Raw genomic sequence first — 24,511 nt, 5'->3', positions numbered from 1 at the left:
TTTAGTGTACCTTTACTATGAATAATACAACCTGTGACTAAATGCAAGGAAAGCAATTTGCTAACCATTGCACTACAAAAGAAAGAAAGAAGCTAACAGCAAATCATCATACTGCAAGTTTGTCATATGATTCTTTAAATAAGTCTTAAGTTTGTCATATTGTACTTTAAATCAATCTTAAGTTTGTTATATGATTCTTTAAATCAGTCTTAAGTTTGTCATATGATTCTATAAATCAGTCTTAGTTTGTCGTATGATTCTTTAAATCAGTCTTAAGTTTGTTATATGATTCTTTAAATCATTCTTAGTTTGTCATATGATTCTTTAAATCAGTTTTAGTTTGTCATATGATTCTTTAAATCAGTCTTAGTTTGTCATATGATTCTTTAAATCAGTCTTAGTTTGTTATATGATTCTTTAAATCATTCTTAGTTTTCATATGATTCTTTAAATCAGTTTAATTTGTCATATGATTCTTTAAATCAGTCTTAGTTTGTCATATGATTCTTTAAATCAGTCTTAGTTTGTCATATGATTCTTTAAATCCGTCTTTCCAACTGAAAGCTCTGTAACATCATCGTTTACTGCTCCCCTTCTCAGTAATCACACGTAGACGAGAAGGAGCTTATAGATAACTTGACGAAAGGTAGTGCTGGTAGGAGAACAAGAAATCGATAGCGTAACGTAAAGATACAGTTGTATCATAGATTAGCCAGTTAGAAGTGAATACTTTAAATAATAACGAGCGAAAATGAATCGTGAGACTTATCTTTCTAATTTTAATTACGAAAGGAAGGAGAAAGACTTACAAAATATTATCAGGCATTACATCATACACATCTTCAAACATTTCCTTCCAATGAGCTTTTGGTACTTTCGCTTGGTTTTGGAATGAAGTAATTACCTAGAAGAAAAAAAAATCAAGGACGACATGAAGACAACTTCCAAAGGAGAAAAGACTACATACGTATTTTGTTTAGTTAAGTCAAAAAGGGAAATTAAAAAGAATGCTTATATACGAAATGTATATAAAAAATACGTGTCATTTTGCCAAAGCTCAAAACCTAAAAGGTAGATTAATATATATGACACAAGAACTAACTTCAGACCTTGAGACTTAGTTGTGCAAAAATTCAAGTTTTTAACTGTGTATGTTTTAAATATATTAACATGTGAAAGAAAGCCGTTTTTTATACTGACCTGAAATAACAGATTTTACCAACAGATGCCTATTAAAAATTTCATCTATGTGTTGTGAAAAAGCTATCGATATTCATCGCCAATTAAAGGAGGCGTGTAAGGACACTGCCCTTGCTGACTGAACTGTGTGGAAATCAGTACAGACATTTACAAAGGTGGGGCTGGAATCAACTGAAGATCTGCCGAAGTCCGGAAGCTCAATTTGTGCAACCACCTCAGAAAACACCTCCTATTGAGATTCTGGTCATGGAGGATAGAAAGCTCATCTTGAGAGTAATTGTAACTTCATAAGTTTCTCTCATAGCATCGCAGGAAGAATATTGACAGATCACTTGAAGTTGTCAAGGTTGCTTCACGTTAGGTTTCTCAAGAGCTGAATGAAGAGGAGATGGTTTCCCGGATAAGAAGAAGGGTTTTTACAGGGTAAGAAACATTGAAGTGATCCTTACTCCATGTTGCTCACAAAAAAATATCCTCTAGTGATCCCTTTTCATTTTCGAAACTGAAGAATTCATTGCGAGGCATATCTTTAAAGCCCAGAAGCGCCTTCAAAGTGACATTTTCCAATATCCAAAATATATTCTAAAAAAGACTTCTCAAATGTTTTTGATAACGAGATGAAAAGATTGTAATGATGTGTAGAAGTGGACGGGAACTGTGATGACAACTGACAGATAAATCGAAAACTGAAAACTGTGGGATATATGGTAAGCGACACGTACTTTTGATGTGAACCTGATGTTTCATTAATTTTATCTAAATTTCTTCTCTGAATAGTGAAAACTAATTTTCATTCAAGAAATAAAGTAATGTTACTCATTGTGTTGCTAAAGTCATTAATATTTGAATGCTATATGTTACGAGCAATGATTATTTTGTGGCGTGAGAAAATTATTTGATGCTATTATACGAAAAGAATGTATGAATTTGTGTGTTTGATGTAGGTAATCTCACCACTGAAAAGTACATTTGTTCCTGATGATTATGCGCTACATATTATCAGGCTACGCTTTGCCTGCATGGAACTAACCAATAGCTTGTAACCTAGAATAAAGTGTACAATAAACTGGTTATTACATGGGATATGAATATTATGATTACATGTTGTTTTTCAACTGTTAGACATAATGGCATTAAGAATATGAGAACGCCTTGATATCAGAATACGAATATGTAATTTAATTGGACGTATACTGGAAATTCTACTTCGAAGAAGTGCGAAACAAATTCAGTATGGCAAACACAGAAAGGAAGGTTTTTTAGGTACAAAATTTGGTATTTGGGGTCTTTTGACCCAAAGTATGCGCATATATTCTCTTTTAACGAATTTAGAGAATTTCAGTCTACAGTAGGAAGGAAGATTTATATATAATTCCACGATTTTGTTTTCTGAATCGTTGCGCATGAAGACATAAAAGTTATATGGGGAGACTTTGATGCAAATAATACGAGTCTCATTCACTTTCACAAATGTTGGAATAACGGAAGACGAATTTACTATGAGAGGTGCAGGAAAGAGATGGAATTTTCGTACTACTTGCAGACACAAAATGCGATTTATAGGTGATATTTAAAATACAGAAGACGATATTCACATTCATTTCCACGAATTTCAAAACTTCTACCCGGAAGAGGTAGAAGAAGAGGGGAATATAACTATTACTGCATGTTTCCTTTGAATCGTTTTACACAAGACACTTGCAATGTGGCATATGAGAGAATTTAATAGAAGCGTAAATACCTCAATTGCTTACAGAATGTTGGCAGTAGAAGTCGAATTCAATATGATAGGGGCAATGTAATAGAGGGTATCACTTTATAAACTGTTAGACATAAAATGCGGGATTTTCAATACGGAAATCTTTTGTGTGAATTTGTAGATTTCATCCCAAAGGAACGAGAGGCTATTTCAATATGGCGGATACAAAGAAAAATACTTGGTAGATTCGTTAAACCACAAAATTTGGCATATTACTTCTACACACTTCTGCACACGAAAATCGTATTTAAGTACACTATTTAGAAAAATGAACCCTGAAGAAAAGAGAAGGAAAAAATTTAACAATTACTACATATTTTGCCTCTATACTTGCATATAAAGACAAGAAACTAGCTACACGGGATTTCATTCACTTACAGGAATTTTGGGAATTCTACTCTCATGGCGTAGACATATTCACTATGGGAGACATAGGAGGAAATGGAATCATTTTGAAATAGCTGGGCATAGAAGCAGGGAATTCTGTATGGAGGATTTAAATACATTTAATATACGAACATACATTTAATATCATTGCTTTGCACTCATTTTTGAACTCAATTCCAAAGGAGCGAGAAAGGGAAAATTGAACTATTATTCTATATTTCTCCTGAACCGTTTGAAATATAAAATCACAAATCTTAAAATGTGGTGTTTTCGCTTCAAGAAACACAAATCTGGGATTTATTTGTACGAATTCAATATGGAAAGCAGATCATGCGTCAAAGCTATAAAACTGCTACAACAATCTCAATGCTGCTGAAATTATGTTATAAGAATCTTAACATGAAATAACTTACATGCACCAAATGTATATTAATAATACTTGTCTAACAGTTTCAGCAATGTAACAACATCGGCGAAAGACTGGATAACATGTCTGATGATAGCGATATTACATTCCCATGATGATAGCGATATTACATTGCCAAAACTGTTAGACAAGTATTATTAATATATATTTGGAATTGTGGTTAGTTTCCTTTTAGTAATAATGTGGAATATTTCCAAAGCTATAATGAACAAGATAAAAATCTTAATATGAATGAAATTTATATAAAATAACCTTAACATGAAACAACCATAAATCTTAACTCACGAAACAGCACTTACTCAAGATATTGTGTATTAATTGTTCATCTATGTTTTTCATACAAGGTACATTCGCGAAGTCTCCCTTCGGGATTCGTGTAAAATTGATTCAAATACGAAGTTCTCTGCGGCCCAATGTGTATTGTACTAATTTTAGTGGCCCATACCGGTAATTTGCATATTTATGGGCCTTCATATATCCGGAATTCAATCATACACTACTATAATGTTCGGACACAAAATTACTTTCAGTTTCTTTAGATGCAACTGGACATGAATGCGGACATATGCAAAACAAATTCGATCAAGTGCTGCTTCTGTGACACATGTTATCCACCCGGCCGCCATCTTGGATCCGCCATATTGGATTCAACTTTCGGTTTTTCAAATGGGATTAGGTGCAAGTGACATATCAAATTCATCTGAATACCACCCATTTTAGCTTTGGAACTTCCTGTATACAATAAAAGACAAATTCTGACCAAAGCATATATTAACTAATTAATATTAGCGTTGCAGTGCGTCAGATATTGTGTCTGACGAAGGTAAAGTTAATTTGCCGAAACTGTAACGCTATTATTTATTAGTTAATATATGCTTTAGTCAGAATTTGTCTTTTATTGTATCAAATTCATGTACAGTTTACTCGGAAATTCACTATTGTAGTGAGTTTTACCGTATCTTGTACCATTTGCAAGGTATTGCATGTTAAATATCAGGCACTTCACGAATATTGAACTAAATTGAAAGTTATCCAGGGCCCTGCGTATGTATGTAATCTTTTACGTGATTTATCGTTGACGAAATGTTCTCTGAACGTATATACATACAGACACACAGACGTCAATACGGAAATGGTAGATCTTTACCCAAATCTGGTCGTATCTGGATTTACATTAGGCATTTTGACCGTAACACAATACTTCCTTGTTACAGTATAACATGGAAATAATAACAATCACCCACAGAAATGTAATAAGATTATGACATCATTTTTGTAAAGAGTTTGTTTATACCGACAGTATTTTTCAAGTTAGAAATTGTTTTGATTTGTCAACATCAAAAACCTAAGCGTAACTGATATTATTCTGCTATGTCTATTCGCGAAGTGCCTGGAGGGTTTTAACCTGCAATCGGCCTACCTTCCAAACAGTATGTTATGATAAAATACACCATTGAATTTCCTGGGGCGCGGTGGCTCAGTGGTAGAGCGTTCATCTTCGGTGCTTGGGATCCCTGGTTCGATCCCAGTTCGCGCCGTGTGGACTTTGTGGCGGACAAACACCGTGCTCGTGGGTTTTCTCGGGATTCTTCCGTTTCCTCCCACTTTCTTCATTACACCATTTTCACTCATGTCTCATCATCACCGTCTCCTTTAGCCTAACCGGCATAACCGTGGGACGTAAAACAAAGACTTCATTTCATTTTTACCATTGAATTTCCGAGAAAATTGTACATGAATTTGATGTGTCACTTGAACCTATTCCTATTTGAAGAATTGAAAGTTTAATCCAACATGGCTTATCCAAAATGGAGGCCGGGGTGGATAATATATGTCAGAGGAGTAGTACTTGATTCAATTTGTTTTGCATATGCCCACATTCATGTTCAGTTACATTTAAAGAAACTACGTAAAAACAATTTTTGTGCCCGAACGTTATAGTAGTGTATGATTGAAGGCTTATAAATATGCAAATTACCGGTATGGGCCTCTAAAATCAGTACAATACACATTGGGCTGCGAAGAACTTTGCATTTGAATTAATTTTACACAAATTCCGAGGGGACACTTCGTGAATGTACCTTGTTCGAACTACCATTTCATTATTGTTTCTTGAGCATAAATAATGAAAGAAAGAGAATTATTTTATAAGAACAAATATATACGTGTGGTTATCTTTCTACAAATTTCTAACTCTTATAGTAATATTGTTACTTGCACTGTAACTGATTGGTGCGAATGACATGTACACCACATGTGCGCCATTTCCCAAGCCCCCCAAAAGAAAATACGTTTAATTAAAATAGTTTGATGCCTGTAACCATATATTTTTGCAATCGCTCAGCCAACGATTGGATTTCGTGGTGAAAGAAGTCTGGAGTCTGCGATGCGAAGTTCTCAAACGCATGTTGCACCGCAGATCATCAGGGAAGTCTCCATCCCAAGAAGTAATCGAGATGCCTAAAGAAGTGAAAGTCACTGGAAAAGACATTGGGGAATGTTGTAGGTGACGAAGGACTCATGGAGAGTCTATATCGTTCTTCTTGTAATATGTAGGTGAGCGTTGTCACCCAACATAATGGGATATGTCTCTTAACCTTTCCTGGATACTTACGGACAAGTTTGCGGTTTATTTAATGAAGTTCGGCACTATAACGATCTGTATTGATGGTTCATCTCGCCTGTGAGAGACATGGTGGATCACTCCAACCATAGACTACCATACCAGCAACATCTTCTGTGGGTGAAAAAGTGGTTAAAAAAACCGTCCCGGACATTGATCATGATCCGATCATTTCCTAACCATTTACTATTGTCATAGCAGACCCGTGTTTCATCTGAAGTGATACAATTTCCCGTTGTACACATCCAGACAACGATTCTTGTTTGCAGGTGTCAAGGGAACCCTTATCCGAGGGTCTGCTTCTAAGATGTTCCTCAGAAGTTCATCCGAATATTATGCCAGTAGGTGCCTACGTGGCTCATTGCTGTGTCACCAGAATGAAATTTGACATGCCAACGATGACTGGTGCATTAATTCTCCGTTAATGATCGAAATGTACTACTAATGCTTTTTTTAATAACCTATTGTGCAGAATGTCTCAGTTTGAAGTCGTGAAGAAAAATCACTCGTAATTTTGTGTTCTCCATTTTATCTATTCATGTGACCCTCTTCAACAATGCACTGCCTCATGACTGTCCGGGTACCCCAACTTGTTTGCTGGAGGGGTACTCAGTTTGTGACTTAAGACGCGTGATCTCAGTTCATTCTTGTGTTGTGTTATCGAGGTGAGTCTCCATCAGATGTCAAAATGTATATTTCATTCGCGCAAACGAAATGTTTGACCTTTAGATCGAATGGGGTTAAATTTTTCTTACATCCATTATATTGATAAGAGTTTCTTAGAATCTTCCGTGCAACGTAGCGTAAATTCATTAAGATGTCTTAAATAGGGCCACTTGACATATAGTTAATCTCTCCTTTCTTCGTGAGTCAGCAAGCCGATTGACGTCGGAAAATCAAAGCTGCAATGTAAAGATTAATTTTTATATCATATACAATAAATTGGATATGTAGAATGGGATTTAGTGCACTGAGAAAAAATCGTATGTCGCGTACGTAAAAACCTAGGTCACATGTGTAAAGCCTGTAATTTTTGGACTTAACGTACAGCAAGCGTACACTGAGAAAAAAAATTGTAGGTGGCGTACTTAAAAAGATAGGTTACATGCGTAATTCCTGTAGTTTTTGGACTTCCTGTAGTTATATGTACAGCAGACGTATAACTGAAAACGCATCTTTTATAATACTTTCTGTATAAGTGTTCCATCTATACGTACTTTCCGTATGAAACAATGTAGGCGGTCATGATCTCACGTACAAATGGACGTATATAACATATAGTTGACGAAGGTAACATAAGTATATGCATGTGATATACGGAAAACTGTTAGATGTCAGACATGCTGCAACGGTATGGTGTAACATCTAAGGGCAGTGCCTATGTAGCATACGGATAACGGATGCTCCATACTGATTTCTATAGTAAGCAAGAGGATGCCGTATATTTGTACAATATACCGCTGTCCGGAGAACGGTTTTTTCTCTGTGTATAACTGAAAACGTATATTTTATACGTACTTTCCATATAAGTATTCCGAATTAACGTAATTTCTGCAATAACGAAAGAACTGTATATAGTTGGTCAGGATCTCTCATACAGATGGAGGTATGTAACATATAGCTGACGTATGCAAGAAACGTATACGTATGTAATCTATAGAAGACTGATAGATATCAGACATGCTGCAAGGGTATGATATAACATCTAACCGGGAAAAAGGGCAGTACATATGTAAGATATCGATAACGTATGCTCCGTACTGATTTCTTTAATAAACATAAGGATACCGTATATTTGTACAATATACCACTGTCTGTATAACGGATTTTTCTCAGTGTGATTACCTCGGCGCAAAATGCTTAAAAAAGAATCTAGGGCTTGGTTGTAATTTTATATTAGAGGAGCATAACATTGGATGTTGGAACATCTGTACGTTGAGATTTTCTGGTTTATAATGGCTCGTGAGGTAATGAGAATGTGAAAGAACACAGAAGCGTCAATGTAGGATAGTTATTCGGTTGATTGCTATTATTAAATACTTTGTAACGATTTCTTGAGATAAATAGCTAAGAGGATGGATTTGAGATTCAATAAAACTCAGATGAAACATCAAAATTCACCTAAATTATTACACTTCATAAATTAATAAAGAGATATTAAGAGATAAAATGACTGCTCAGAATATGCAGTTAAAAAATTACAAGGAAATGGAACACATGTTCAAAAATATTCCTTCATGGGATATCAAATGTAATTATAGTACCTAAGCTTTTCAATCGCGCTTTAAGAAAGTAAGTGTAGTCTTTTGCTAATAGACTTAAGGTGAACATAAGAAGCTATAGCCAAACCTCGAAATGTGGCTTGTTAGTGTGTCAATAACATGGTGAGCGCACAGTAAGACATTAAGTTTAAATAAAAATTGAAATCTACTGCAGCTCTATTTGCCATGGACTAGGTATTAAGTATGTCGTTGTTAAACGTACTTGCTTTTTGGATTCCTTCTTCCATTCTTCATCTAAGCTTTCGTTCCACCAACCTTTTAATATCATATGGGCTTTTAGGCGGTTGATAGGATTTTCTTCTGACAACCATGGCTTCATCTCCTGTTTTTCACGATACATAGAACTATCATCTGACGTACTATGATTTCCAATTCTAGAATAAAAGAGAAATCAAACTAAACCCTTTGATTTCTTCATACGAAATACAAAAGTAATACACAAGCAATGTTAAATTAAGAATTTTTTACTTGTGGAGTTTCGGAGATATCTCCATTTGCATATTATTCCATTTGTTTTTGGTAAATGCACTAGTACGGCTTTCCTCTCCTAAGATTTGGCGATCTCGCACACACAACAGAATACTTTGAACAAATAAAGCCACCGTATTTCTTTCATGAAAGAAAAATGTTTCCATTTTTACTAACCTTGAAGTAGATAGATGTTTTGTGGCGTCTACTGAATCGAGTGCTATGTAAATGTTATCGCAGTAAGAGTAAGATCATTTGATGTAACTTATGATGTACTTCCATTGCTCGTATCCTGTTTCCTTCGCGTAAACACAAATATGAAATGATTTAAGAAGTAATCTAAAGAAACAAAGCCAACTAGATAAACCAAACTGAGGTTTGTGAGATTTTACAACAAAATGCAACTGCACGACGTACAACACAGGTAACAATATTTGCCTTTTTATATAAAACAAAAACAAGCCTATGTAAAATTTCTATAGTTGCCTTCACATACGATGGCAGATGAATGAGGATGCGTAAGTGACAATTATATCATATGGATCCTATTCGAAAACACAAACTTCTGCATGGGTACAAAATTTCCCGGTCATCATGGATTGAGTATTCGGTTTCCTGTGCGAGAATTTTAAAAAGATCAAATAGTACGTACTTTATCTAGATCTAAACGATGCAGAGTTCGGCGGCGCTATACGTGCGCTACAACTTTAAGGGTTCTTTGAAGTTATGAAACCATTGGATAGGGCTTCTTTTTTAGTTCTGTTGGGCTGGAGAAAATCGGTTTTTCCTCTGTGCATGCAAGAGCAATTTGCAAAAGGTACCAACTTCTTCAACCAAAGAAAATTCATGATTTGCAGAGAAAATTGTTTTGAATCTACGGTTATTATTAAAAACCTGGAACAAATGGCTTAGAAAAAGAACAATAACCTATCTTCTTAAGTGAGGTAACAGTTGCATGGTTTCACCAAAGGAAAGTTTGAGGTTAATCTTCAGAAGATTGCAAGATCTACAGAGTTGCTACTCTGAGTGAATACGAAATTTGTCCCACTGGAAAGAAGCTCTTGCCTCTACCAAGACGTTTTATCTCCAAACGGAAACGTGCTTATATTTAACAGCTTGAGATACTCGTTGTTGTCAAGTATAGCAGCTTTATGTTTTACCTTCCTAGTATACGTTATATACTAGGTATATGTTATATACAAAGTATAAAACAAAGTACAAAGTATGAAACAGCTCTCTTCAAGGGAGAGAAACTTTTAAAATTTCCATGTTGCCCACCAACCTATGGTTGAGGTGAACAAGAAGAAGAAGTATACGTTAAGTATGTACTCAATTCAATATACTATATAAAATTGTTTTTAATTAATTTAAAAAAGAGTCATGAAAGCTGAGGAAAATAACACATTTTTGCTCTTTTTCGTTTTCTTTTAATAAACTTTGCTCTCATTTTTTCTGTGAAAACTGGATCTAAAATCTAAACCTGATAATTACGAAGGAACTCACCTATATGTCATAGCTTCTATCAAGAAAGGTCTTGACTCCTTGACACAGATTTCCCGGGCAACTTTGGTAACATTGTAAACAGCAAATACATCATTCCCATCTACACGAATGGTGGATATTCCGTATGCTGGTCCTCTTGCCGCTATTCCGTCTCCACGATATTGCTCATGCGTTGGAGTCGATATTGCATATCCATTGTTTCTACTAGAAAGAAAATTATAATATTTAGTGGCGCTCTGAGATTATTCACTTATACTCAAGCATACAAAAATCGTAAACTAAGTAAGTGTTCATTCCAATAGTTCAGATGGAGAAAACTAATAAAGTAAAATATAAGCTAAATTTTTTTTCCTACCTTTCTTTTGTCCAGATTGTTCAAATATAAATAGTGGTACCATAAATTAACTTCTGTCTATCATTCATCATGGAGGGCACTGTGCCCAGTGGTACAGCACTTTCCTCTGGCTTGTGGGGTCCTTGGTTCTATCCCAGACCAAGTAAGCTTGTGGTGGACAAGATCGTGTCCGTCGGTTTTCTCAGGAAACTCCCGTTTCCTCACACGTTCTCATTCCACCAATTCTTCCATCAGCATTCACGTGCCTAAATCATTCGTCTCCCTCTGCCTGAAGGGCATAAACGTGGGTCGGTAAACTGAAAGATTTCATTTCATTTTTATTTTTATTCATCATAGGAATACTTTCACATCAGCTTAAGGGGGAGGACTACTTGAGGGACTAGCTCATAATTGGTACCACGTAGACGAATTCATTTTTAATATGAACGAGAGTTAAATTTTGCTTAAATTTGTAGTACAAAAATTACTATCATTTTTATTAATGCTTCTTACGTACTACTGTATAACGTTTTAACAGTAGGGCTTGAGAGGGAACTTGGAATGAGAAACGTATAGATATGAAATTTATAATCAAAATAAATGCTGATCAGCTCCACAAATCTGCGGGAGTTTATTCTATTGCAGTCGAACTGCTCAATGCGGAAGGAACCACGTTAATTAAGGGGTCCACCGATTTATCTCCTTAATATGGCATACATCTCAAATTCCTAGGGAATGGAGACAATCGGTAAACGCACCTATATTGAAGAAAGGCAACAAAACGGACTGCAATAAGTATCAAGGCATAACGTTATTATCGAATTACAAGATCTTGGGTAACATTCTTAAGCGAGGTTAACCCACTATGTAGGTGATCACAGATCAACAATGTAGCTTTAGATGATGAATACATAGGATAGATAGCTCAACACTGAACTTAAATATTCTTCATGAGACTAAAATTCGAGAAAATGGTGAGACAGTTCACAAACTATTCGCATACTTCAAGAAACCTTATGATTCTGGTAAACGAGATAGACTATATCGTCGTCATTTTGGCAGAAGCAATTAACTTTAAAATTTTACTTTCAAGATATATCTGATTTAAAATTTGAAATCATTGCTAAAATCTGTTTGGCAATATTAATTAATACCAAAATACGTTTTATGTTCTTCCTAGTCTTATGTTATATTCTTACATTGTTCCTACGCTGTTTAGTTCTCTGTATTAATGTAAATAAAAAGAATCAGATTCAGGAAATTACCAGAACGACGATAATAAATATAATATCTATATAAGATTATAAGTGAAGATTATAAGTGAAAACGTGTTTGTGTAACAAGATAATACAAGATAATAGGAAGAAAGTTGTATAATTCTTTTGGTATTTATAACGCTTTGCAAGCAAGGAGATATCTTATTCTATTTATTTTTCAAGTTCATTCATTTATTGGTATTTATTTGAAATACGCGATTGAAACAATAATATATAGTAACGGAGGCCTACTGTTGTACGAACTGAACCACTTATTTTCCATGCATTCGATACAATATTCATGGGAGATGATATAATATTACTACAGGTATACATTTCCCATCTTATTGTATGGATTCAAAAGGTAGTTGCTGACGCGAAGAGAAGAATAGAAACTGAGAGTTGGCAAAACCAAAGTTTTGAAAAAAAATATCTGTCGCAAAAAGATAACATCCGGGGAATTTAAAAAGCTACAACCAAACTTCACGAAGATGCCGGTTACCGAATATCATACAGGTCATCAGTAACAAAGTAGAGAAGTCTAAGATAATCAGAATACATCACTCGCAGAGATATTGTTTATTAGTGAGAAAAATTAATAAAAAAGTTCTGCGATATTTTGTGGGTTAAATAACACTCAAGCATAACTGATCGCGGTATTGTTTTGTTCACTTCTCTTTATATATTCTTAAGAAGAATACATTATAGCAAATAATAAACTTTTAATAAGTAATATACTACGAATAAACTCCATTGTATCAAATTGAAGTTTAGTTTTATTATTAGCTTACCAAAAGAAAATAACTGGACAGTCTAGAGTTGCTGCGAAATTGAAACCTGCGTGACAATCGCCTTCACTTGCTGCACCCTCACCAAAATATGTAACCACACACTGTGGTTTCTTCGCAAGTTTATAAGCATAGCCAGAACCAGCAGCTGTAACAATTAAAAATAATTATTGAAATCACTCTTATAATGCAATCCTTAACCAATTACAAAATACGATCTCAATGGATATACTAAAGAATGAAGATTAATATTTACACAATTTTAATCTACAGTAGGTATATGTTTAGTGTATTTAAAACCTTATCGACAGTGAAATGGGCCAATCAACAATGAATTTACTTGCCATTAACACATTATATAAACAACTTCAAGAGCTTAACCATTTGGTTAAATTTCTGCATGTTTATAACATGTTGGTATTAAAATATGCCAACATGTAGTATCTGTTAAAATCTGCAAGAGAAGAAGTTATAAACGCACACATTAAATTCCCGCCACCAAATTTTTGAACCTTGAGACACGAAAGTGCACAGAATCTCTGAGAAAACTGAAGAACTCAAAATAGGAAAGGTCCAGGAAAACGTTACTAGGAATTGACCCCGAAAGTATATAATCAGAAACACTTCATTGATATGAAACATTCACTTTTCATGTTGTTGTTCTTAAATAAACACTATATCTTTTTTAAACAAGTTTTGAGTAGAGTAATGTGTGGAGTATCTATCATACTAGACTTCCAAATAGGAAATCTTGGTTCGATTCCCGGACAAATAGTACCTTTTTCGCAAAATAATAATGGTTGCAAACAGAGATTCATCTGCAGTTGGAGAACTTACAAGGAAACACTGGCGAGAATCCGAGTAAACAGTGCGTTCTTTATCATATAATGTAATGATAAGTAGTTTTCATATTTAAATTCGTTTTCCTCTCTGTGTCTTCCTTGACGTTTTCTTATTATGTCTTGGATCTTTCTCTCTCTCTAAACTTCTTTATCTTCATCCCTTATTTATTGATTTTTTTCTCTCTCTCGAACTTTTTGTCTGTGTGTGTTTTACAGAGTTAAACCGAGCCAGTTTTGATAGCTTGGTGACTAGCCCTTACCAAAACAGAAGCGTTCCGCTCCAAAACATGACTCAAATGACCCAATCAACCCGGTCGGGAAAATCTAATTAACTAGGAATTTCAGCGTTGTAGTTTTTAGTGCTATGGAGATAGCATCTTTAATCCTGATCACCTCTGAAAGAAATACAATTTAAAAGCAAAGAAATAAGTAAAATCTGTTCTTTGTCGCAACAGGTGAAATCGAGAGTGGATGTTCGGAACAGATAAATTTTTAGAGATGACTAGAAAGTGTCCCCTTTTTTCGTAATTTCAAGAAAAAAATGTTTATATTAGTTTGACATAAAATTTGATTCCCTGCTATAATTCAATGTGTTTTAATCACGTTTCAAATGTGAAACACGTAAGGTTTGCTACGTCTGTTAGGAACATCGAATTTTCCTTTTGAACATTTGTGACTTTTCATATGATATAGTTTGGACTTCTAATATTGGTTCTTTCTGATTGAAATTTAGCAGTAAAATAGCACTCATTCAATTGGTTTTGTTCAATTTGCATTAGTAATCTGGAATAGAAGGTATGACCTACGCTACCTAATGGGTTTATTATAATGTATTTCGGATCAGTAAGTTCAATGAACAGCACTGAATTTGCAACCGAACCACGCGCATACAAAGCATATGTGTTAAAGTTTTCATATTATTCTAGATGTGTCTCAGAACTTTACACTTCCACTAGAAATTGAGTATTTAATTTGACCACTAAGTTTGGTGTTCATTTTGAAACTGATTTAATGAATTTTTCAAGCATCTTCTATTATTCGAATAGTTCTGAAAATATGTTTAGAACAAGGAACTTTATAATCTTAGGTTGCTCTTTTTATTACGTTTAAATTTCATATTTTTATCTGTGCTCTTGTTTTCTTCTTTTTTTCTCTCCTTTTCTTTCTCTATCTTACTTCTGTATCTCTAACAGATATCTATCGGTTTCAATTTTTCATTATGAATGTGTTTGTTTAAGTTTCTCCCTCCATCAACTTAGAATCTTGTTTCGTCTTATTTTTTCATTTTATCGATATTAGTACATGCATATTTTGAAATTAGAATTGCGCTCATGTTGTTTGCAGATTTTAATATGGGAGAGACGAAGGGAAGAGAGAGAGGAAGTCTCTTTACCAGACACGATTATGGGATAAGCTGTAAATTGGGTGGCCTAGCTGCACGGCGTTAGCTGTCGCAATTTTTATTTATGTGAAATGTACAAGTGTAGGAAGTCTTATAGAACGGCTTACATATATCTATCTATCCATTTGTTGATAGGTATCAGAGCTAAAAGGGGTAAGAGATATTGAGACGCTATGTTTCGAAATCGATTTAGAATCTTAAGAATAGGTTTAATCTCCTCTGTTAACAATCTATTCAAACCAAAAGAGACACAAATTGACCACTTCCGCTTTTAATATGGAACAAAATCAATAACAAACGCTTTATTAGAATCGATTCAGTATCTGAAGAAAATATATCATCTTCACTCAGATATGTCTACTAAAACTGCGCTGAGAAAGCATCGTATGTGGCGTTCTTAAAATCGTATGTTACATTTGTAAATCCTATAGTTTTTGGACTTTACGTACAGCAGATGTATAACTGAAAACGCATCTTCTATAATACTTTCTGTATAAGTGTTCCATCTGTACGTACTTTCCGTTTGAAACAATATAGGCGGTCAGGATTTCACATACAAATGGACGTATATAACATTTAGCTAACGAAGGTAACATACATATATGAATGTAATATAAGGAAGACTGTTAAATATCAGGCATCTTGCAACGGCATAATGTAACATCTAAAGGCAGTGCCTATGTAGCATACGGATAACTTATGCTGCGTATTGGTTTCTGTAGTAAGCAAGAGAATTCCGTATATTTGTACAAGACACTGCTGTCCGGAGAACGGATTTTTCTCAGTGTGGAATTTGTAGAATTTTACTACTACTTCCAGTTTCAATATTTATAACCAAAGCAAAATCAGAAAAAGATGGCGAGAATTGGTTGTTTTAGAATCAATTCAGCGTCCGAAGAATAAATTCAATCCACTCCACTAACACTTTATTCGAATTAACCACTTCTGGTTTTAATTTTGATCGACATAGAACAAAAAAACGGTGATAGCGACAAGCTGTTTTTGGAATCGATTCAGCATATAAAGCTACTAAAAACGAAACTGGTAGAAATTTCCTACTACTTCTGGTTTCAACTTAATCACAATTGAGCGAAAATAGTAAGAGACGGCGAGAAGTGAATTTTTGGAACCTGTTCAGTGTCCCAAGAATACGTTCCATATTACAACCAAAAGCTGGGGACACGATGGATTAGTGGTAGAGCGTTCACCCCTGATGCGTGGGAACTTCGGTTTGATTCCAGCTTTCGCCACGTGGGTTTTGTGGACAAACACCGTTTGTGTGGGCTCTCCCGCATCCTCCGACTTTCATTATTCCACAATTTCATTCACTCCCATCATCACTTTAGCCTACACGGAATAACCTGGACACTGAAAGATTTCATTTCATTTTTTACAGCTGAAAGTTGTGAATGTCCGGTTTCAATATTGAGTTCGCTTAGTTTGTAAATCTACCATGTTCAACCATGCGAAATAGAATTCGCTTCTTTATTTAGAGTTCAAAGTATGTTCAGCACCGAGTCTTGAAGCTACAGTTTTACACAGGCTCCGAACCACACTTTTGGTATGCAAGGCAAAAAATCTACTGAAAAATTGGTTCTGAGAAAATCACCATTTACTGTTTAGCTGAAAGCTGGAACCTTACAGATACAGTAAGGTTTGTACTAGAGACCTGCATGGGCCGGGCCTGGCCCGAGGCCCGAAGCCCGGCCCGGCCCGCGGGCCGGGCTTGGGCGGGCCGACTCTGCTATTTCTTTGGGCCGGGCCGGGCTTGGGCGGGCCGACACTGTTATTTCTTTGGGCCGGGCCGGGCTTGGGCTGGCCGACACTGATTTCTCTTCAGGTCGGGCCTGGCTGGAGCCGATCAATTGCAATTCTTTAATAATTATTGACTTTCGTTAAACGATAATTGGAATAAAGTCAAACGTTGAAGAAGTGTGTCCGTGAAAAATGTTACAAAGAATGCAATGGCTATTTACAGTTTGTGTTGCTTAGCGGCTCCACTTTCACTATAGATGATTGCATGCATTTTGCGGTAAATTGAGCTTTGACCTTGACCTTCACTGAACACAAAAGATAACAAGAAGGGATGGGAATGTTGTGCCTGTCGCTAAACAACATTGCCATCTTCACTTTATGCTAAAAATCAATTAAGTTAGATTTTTGTTACAGGGAATAGAGTTTTTGTTCTCTCGGTGACAGGCAAAGTTCTAGGAGGCAATGGTACCATTCGGGAGGCAAGCGTCAGGTTGTGAACCAGAGTTTAGAAAATGTTTCTGAGGGTTAGGTCAAATTTAGTACTAAATTTTGAGAAAGATTGGGGCTCGAGCTATTTTTTTAAAAAAATTTATCGGGCCGGGGTCGGGCCAAAAGCTTTTAAAATTTATCGGGCCCGGGCCGGGCTTGGGCCAAGAATTTTAAAAAACTTATCGGGCCGGGCCGGGCTCGGGCCGAAAATCTCCAAAACTTTTCGGGCCCGGGCTGGGTCGGGCCTAGGTACGTTCGGGCCGGATTGGGCTCGGGCCGAAAAATTCGGCCCGTGCAGGTCTCTAGTTTGTACCTATGATAACGTAGCTAATACTGTATTATACATACAGCTCAGTGTTGCAACACTTGGTACAATTGTACCAAATTCAGCCCTTTTTCTCATTCATCGGCACGTTGGTACCACGCTGGCATTTTTAGCCTCTTTCCCTAATAGCATATTGGTTTGCTGCAAGTCTTTCACTATATTTGATTTTAACTTGCTAGAGTTTCCGTGCACTGTACATCTGCTGCAAGCCTTTTGAAAGAGTTACCCGCAAATATCGTAATTTGATTTTCACTTGCTAGATTTTATTTGCCTCGGAGGCTTGCTGCAACTTTGTAGCACGTGTGTCAGTTCTAGTTTCTACCAACAGATGTCACAAAAGTCTAATCTTAGAAATCTCCCCGCCATGCCGCCATTTGTAGTAGGTGTGACGTGTGTGAAGCGTTAAAACAAATGGATAATTATAACGTAAGTATCCAGTATGTAGAGATAATTTATATTTTAAATGTGTATTGTTTGACAAAGTTGTTGAGAAAAATATACTGTGTGAATGTTCGTATACAGTAAATGTTCGGTTTGTAAAAGGAATGCGATGCAATGCAAGTATATACCTGCAGAACACTTACTACACTCACTTGTTGAAGACCTGTTGTAGACTTGCAATGCAACTATAAACTTGCAGAAGACTTACTACAATCTTGCTGTAGACTTGCAGTTCAAGTTGTATCCTTGCAGAGACTTGCGTCAAACCTGCACTAACTTGCTGCCGACTTGCTGTGCACCTGCAGTGCAAGTGGAAACTTGCAATTAGTTTGCTGTGCAAGTAAACCCCTTGCAGAAACTTGCTTTGCAAACTTACCATACACTTGCACTGCAGGCGTGCTGCAAGTTCGAAGAGCGTCAACTAGGAAGTTTGCATTAAACTTGCATCAAACTTGCAGACATGCATCACAAGTCTGCTGCAAATTTGGCAGACTTGAATTGCAAACCTGCTGCAAGTTTGTTGCAAGTCATTTTTGCTATCTGGGTTTGTGAAAAAGTTGGTACAATCCTACCCAATTCAGCACCATTTAACAAATACTTGTCACATTTTTAAAATTTGTTTCCGTATGTGTATTATGCGTTTTTTGCTGCACTAGTTAGAAATAATGTGTTATTTCTTCCAGAGAAGGTTCTAGGACCCTGGGCCGGTTTTACATTTTTTACAAATGTCAGTTTACCTACCTTATATTCTTCTTACAGTCTATTATTCTCCTCCGGTCGTGAAATAAGCGAGAATAAGATGCAATAATTTATATTTTAATATTTTATTATAACGTACTGTTTACACACGGACTCAGAGATGATTGATTTGTTCCTCGTTTTATATATTTCTTCATATATGGCCATAATACCATTTCGGTTTATTGGTCACATTGAAATAGAGGTGCGTTTGGTTTCCGTACAATACATACCGAAGATGATAACTCTTTTCCCTTTTAATTTGCGGTTTCTGTTATACTTCCTACGTGCGAGAGAAGTTTCACCTACTTCCACGGTTGTTCGGGACCCTCCTATTTGGATGGTTTTAAAAAGTAATTTTTAAAGAGAGTACTTTCTTGATTTGGACTCTTGAAAGGAGGGGGGTGTTCTAGAACTTTACCTCTTTTAGTTTGGTGTTATAGAGTCATGTACTACACTATTTTAAAACAATGAATTCAGCCCTTTTTGTTTCAATTTGGTACTATTTTTCTACAATTTGGTACTATCCTGAGAAGAATATTCGGACCCAAGAGGAACGAGAATGGGGAATGGCGGAAGCTTCATAACGAGGAACTACATAGTCTATACGGTTTACCCAACATTGTTAGGGTCGTCAAGTCTAGGAGGCTTAGGTGGGCAGGTCATGTAGCTAGAATGGAAGAAAGTAGAAACGCTTTCAAAGTCTTGACTGGTAGGCCCATAGGAAAACGACCATTAGGAAGACCTAGGCGCAGATGGGAGGATAATATTAAGATGGATCTCGCAGAGATAGGAATACAAAGTAGAAACTGGATCCAATTAGCTAAGGATAGAAGTCAGTGGAGAGCTTTTGTGAACGCGGCACTGAACCTCCGGGTTCCATAGGCCATAGAGTTAGTTAGTTAGTTAGTTAGCATCTAAGTAACGACTTTAACATACCTTGTGCAATATTAACACCCAACGGAGTAGATATTGTTACAAAATGAAGTTCAGTTGAACCATAATGGACAGGCATCTGACGACCTTTAGCTGGATCCAAATGATTTCCAAGACACTGATTCATAAATTCTTCCAACTTGAAACCTCTCCACATTAGAACGCCTAAAATAAAATAAGTGATATTCATTTGTTCATATAATAAATTGAATAATTCAATAATATATAATAAGAAAGAGAATAATCAATATTATGTGCTGCGAACGTATAAGGCATTTTAAGTTAAAAATTGAAGTAATATCTTTAGAAGTATCCACAAATAAATTTTTACCTTTAAGGGATTCAATTAGGACATTTCTGCTTTTAGGTGAAGCTTAAAATATTTTCACTATACGGAAGGTTGATGATTCACTGAACTTTTTTATATACAACATTACAAATTCGGTTTTCTTGCACTACGTATTGTGTTCATGATATAGTTTCGTGTGTGTTGGAGTAGAAAATACCTTCATTTATACATAAACAGATGGGAGTATACATTTCTTAATCTTTGCAACCTAAGATGCCAGCTGTTTTAAAAAATCATTTGAATGTCTATCAAAACTTTCTATTACTTGCTGAAGTAGTTTTAGTTTCTTTTCATCTTAAGCATTAATGCTAATTAGAAGGAAATAATCAATTGTATTTGCATAGTGAATTTTCAATAGTTTTGTTTATGGAAACTAACATAAAGTATTTCATTGAGAAATTTTATCATTTTTCTAATTTCTTTCCATGATTGTTTTAATTTCAGTTACATAAAAGGCGTACTTCATATTTGATATTTACCGTACTAGCTTGTAGGTACCTGAATTACACTTTGATCTATAGGCTTTGTTGATTATCGCCCTACAAATTTTTAGTTATTTTCACATTTGAAATTCAAAATTGAACTGAAGAGGATAGAAATTTACAAATGTTAAGAATAGCAATAATACGAAATACAACAAAGGAAGCCAGAGAATTTTCAGGGTCCATTTCAGGTAACAATCAAATAATTTAGTGAATGTTGGAGAAAGTATGTTTCTTTTTAAATTTTCAATATAATATCAGTAGTTGTGTTACTTGTTGTTGTATAGAGAGAAGTTAGGAAGATTTTGAGAATCTCCTTTTAATTGCAATAGTATTTTATAACGGTAACCAAGAAAGTTCTGTCACTTTTTCATCCACCACCTTCGAACATCGATATCTAACCTAAGACTACCTGGAAGACCAAAAGTAGTCTCCATCAGCATCGACGACCTCCTGCCAAAGTTTTGGAAAGCCATGGGTTCCATCGCGATAGAACTTGGTGGGCTGTGAAGCGAAGAAAGTATCAAGTGCATTTTGCACCTCTAGTAGGGATTTTAACTGGCGTCCTCTAAGGTGATTGTAGAAGGAATGGAACAGATGATAATCGGACGGTGCAATGTCCGGGGAGTGTGGAGATACAATAGTGTTTTCCATCCAAGGCGCAGAATAGTGTCCCGGGTCATCCTAGCCACGTTGAGCTTAGCGTTGTCCTTTAACAGGAGGACCCCTTTCCGATTCAGAAGTGCTGGTTCCAGAGTTTTTCGTGAATACGGTTCAACTTCTGACAGTACACAGTTGCATTGATGCTCTGATCAGCAGGTAGCATTCCCGATGCACTATGTCGTGAGCAGTCCACTAAACAAACAGAAGGACCGTCTTGTGGTGCAGTGCTTGATTAAGCTGTTTTGGAACCGGTTCCTGGGATGATAAAAAATGATGATGGCGTCGTGGAGCTTCCTACAGGACCCGCTTCTCATCACATGTCAACACCCTGTCCAGAAGTGACTTCTTCCTCAGACAAGACAGAAAAGAAACACAGGTGTCTGCTCGCGTTGCCTTCTGGCCCGGAGTTAAATCATGGGAGACCCATGGACCCAATTTGTAGCGCTTTGCAAGTTGATGGAGGTGCTGCCGAATGGTTTCTACACTCACACTGAATTGTAGTCCCAGTTTCTCACATGTTTGGCCATTGTTCGCCTCAATTGTTGCCTGAAGATCTTCATTTTGTACATGTGTTGGTCTTCCGGCACGTGGTGCGTCTTCGAGTGTTTCGTAATTATCCTTAAACTTGTTAAGCCACCTCTGCACTGTCCGCGTAATCATGACACCCTGACCAAAGGCTTCGCATATCTTCCACCCTGCCGCAGCGTCGTTTGAAGCCAGTTTAAACTCGTACAATATACACGTCCTTATGACGCTCTGTGCAGGTCCCATATTCACTCTGTCCCTACACAAGTTCACGGTGAAGCTGAACTGCCACAACCACGTAGTGTGTTAGATATACCCACACCAACAACAGACCTTGCCTTATCTCCATTCGCATTCAACTCATGGTGGGAGGGCCAATTGAACACAGACCTCCACAAAAAGCGACAGAACATTCCTTTTTTCTACTGATAATACGTGGAATTATATACTTACCTTGTTCTCGATACTGTGAAAAAATTAAGTCTTTCGGATCTAGAGCCGCTGCACTGCCAATATGAGTGGCTTCTTCCCCAGTACTCGTCATGTAGAAACTAATCCTTCCTTGGCGTTGAGAATTAAACAAAATGTTATCCATGTCATTCACAAGAGTCATTGTTTTGTACATTTTCACTACAGTCTCCTTATCCAACTGAAATTAAATATTGAAGATATTACACTTGAGATGAAATGCAGCTACTAATATGATGTTGATACGGAAAACATAAGACATAACTATGTAAATGCTTGATCTAATACGTACAATTTGGGTTTTCAAAGAAAATTAATCTTATTATATACTAGTGGAAAAGTATTTTAAAACACTACGTATATATCGTCCGGTTTCAATGAAATTCGCACCCCGGAACATGTTCTTGTATCTGTATAGAATCCTAGCGCACCAGAAGCCGTAGATGGCAGACTGATTGTATTGTTTTTAGATAACTGCTAATTTGAAAATAATAGACAAGACTGCGAATAGTTGTGTGTGGGTCACAGTGTGTGTCTGTAATGGTGGGACGAGCCAGTGATTGTATATTTTATCGTATTTTGAGGATGCGAAGGATCGAGTGGTCATTCTGCACAATAACCACTCGCGTGGGCCCTCACATAACATTGATCTTTCGATGTTGTAAGCAGTAGGGTGATACGAAAGGGACCCACAGCAGACGAGCTAGATAGAAGGATCGTTTCGGTCACCCTAGCTGACAGAATGGCAACCATCAGTGCAACCAGACTAGCATAATCCGTCATGTGAGAACACAAGCACTGAAATAACAGCTTGTTGAAACTGGTCTACATTTCTGCGATATTGTCGCATGATTATCACTGGCAGTTTATTATCTCCTAGAACGTTTCCGATGGTGTTGGAAGAGACTGTACTGGCGAGGCGGGTGGAGGGTGATTGTATTTAGCCATCTTCCAGTAAGATAATGCGCATCCTCATACTGCCAGGGCAATTCAGTATGCTACTCGGTATACATCCTCTATGTTGGTCAGCTGGAGCTTTAAACATAAGCCCTATCGAAACTCGTGTGAGAAATGGTGGAAAGCCACCTGAATGTCAACTGCCCATCGCCAACGACCATCGTCCTTCTATTTCAAGATCTACAGCATGCCTGAGATACCATATTGTTGGCAAATAATCAGTCTGTGCCACCAGTTAACTGCTTGAACGATTTCTTGTGTAGTTGCTCCGGATAATAAAAGTGTTATTAAGATCGGTGGGCCTGTATGTCTTTGAATACCATGTTAGGGATGTCAACGGTTGCCATGTTGGGTTTACAATCACCTTATTTTTGTATAACGTAAGTGGATTAGATCTATGAATTCTCACTAGGTCTTCTTAAGTGCATTTCCACCAGTTTCAATAACATTTCAAAAAATATACTGTGAAAATAATGTGAAATCTTGCACATGATCAAATAATTTCTTGAGCAATTGACGTTAGTATAATGCTATTCTCTTCCAATGAAAGATGTTCTACTAATGAATAATAAAATAATTTCTAAAACCACTGTCGACTGATGACAAAGACTTAACAGGGTTTTCCTAAGTCAGAAGTATACATGATGAGAGGATTTTCAATGTGGCCTTGAATGATTTTTTACTTAGCCTGTTGCAAAAAATTTAACTTTGCTACCATTATTACGTTAGTGCTACAACTTTTTGCAGGTATGTTACATTATATTATATATTATTTAAGATTTTAGCTAAAGTTTGCACCGTACCACATACATTGCCTGTCATAGGATAAAAATTGTAAAGGAAGAGGGACAACTAGTTCTTGAAAAGTAGAAGACTTCAAATTTCTTCTGTGTTCCACGAAAATATACTGACAAATAACTCAATATTTCAAACTGAAAAATTTTGTGAATACTAACAATAATAATAGTTATTACTATTATTATAGAAAGTTATGTTCTCACAAAAAGAATTCTTGATTCGTTCATAAAGACTGGAAAAAGTTAAAGATCTCTTCGAAATCTCAGAACACTTTAAAACATAGCACAAAAAGCACCAAACAATTACAAGCGTGG

The 24,511-nt window shown here is 36.2% G+C and overlaps 1 protein-coding gene across 2 annotated transcripts in view; it reads right to left on the bottom strand.

Moving 5' to 3' along the window:
• LOC145686052 (2-oxoisovalerate dehydrogenase subunit alpha, mitochondrial-like) overlaps positions 1-24,511 on the bottom strand; it is a 52,281-nt gene that overhangs the window by 11,529 nt on the left and 16,241 nt on the right. For both annotated transcript variants that reach the window (XM_081758938.1, XM_081758937.1), the window contains 6 exons: positions 22,428-22,623; positions 19,959-20,120; positions 13,031-13,175; positions 10,650-10,853; positions 8,881-9,052; positions 810-904 (listed from right to left, as the gene is read on the bottom strand). In XM_081758938.1, the coding sequence (XP_081615064.1) occupies positions 810-904; positions 8,881-9,052; positions 10,650-10,853; positions 13,031-13,175; positions 19,959-20,120; positions 22,428-22,623 (974 nt within the window). The remainder of the gene's footprint in view (positions 1-809; positions 905-8,880; positions 9,053-10,649; positions 10,854-13,030; positions 13,176-19,958; positions 20,121-22,427; positions 22,624-24,511) is intronic.

The sequence above is a fragment of the Thermobia domestica genome, chromosome 5 (assembly GCF_964235325.1).
Source record: "Thermobia domestica chromosome 5, izTheDome1.hap1.1, whole genome shotgun sequence".
Lineage (NCBI taxonomy): Eukaryota > Metazoa > Arthropoda > Insecta > Zygentoma > Lepismatidae > Thermobia > Thermobia domestica.
This window is presented reverse-complemented; position numbering and strand designations above follow the sequence as displayed.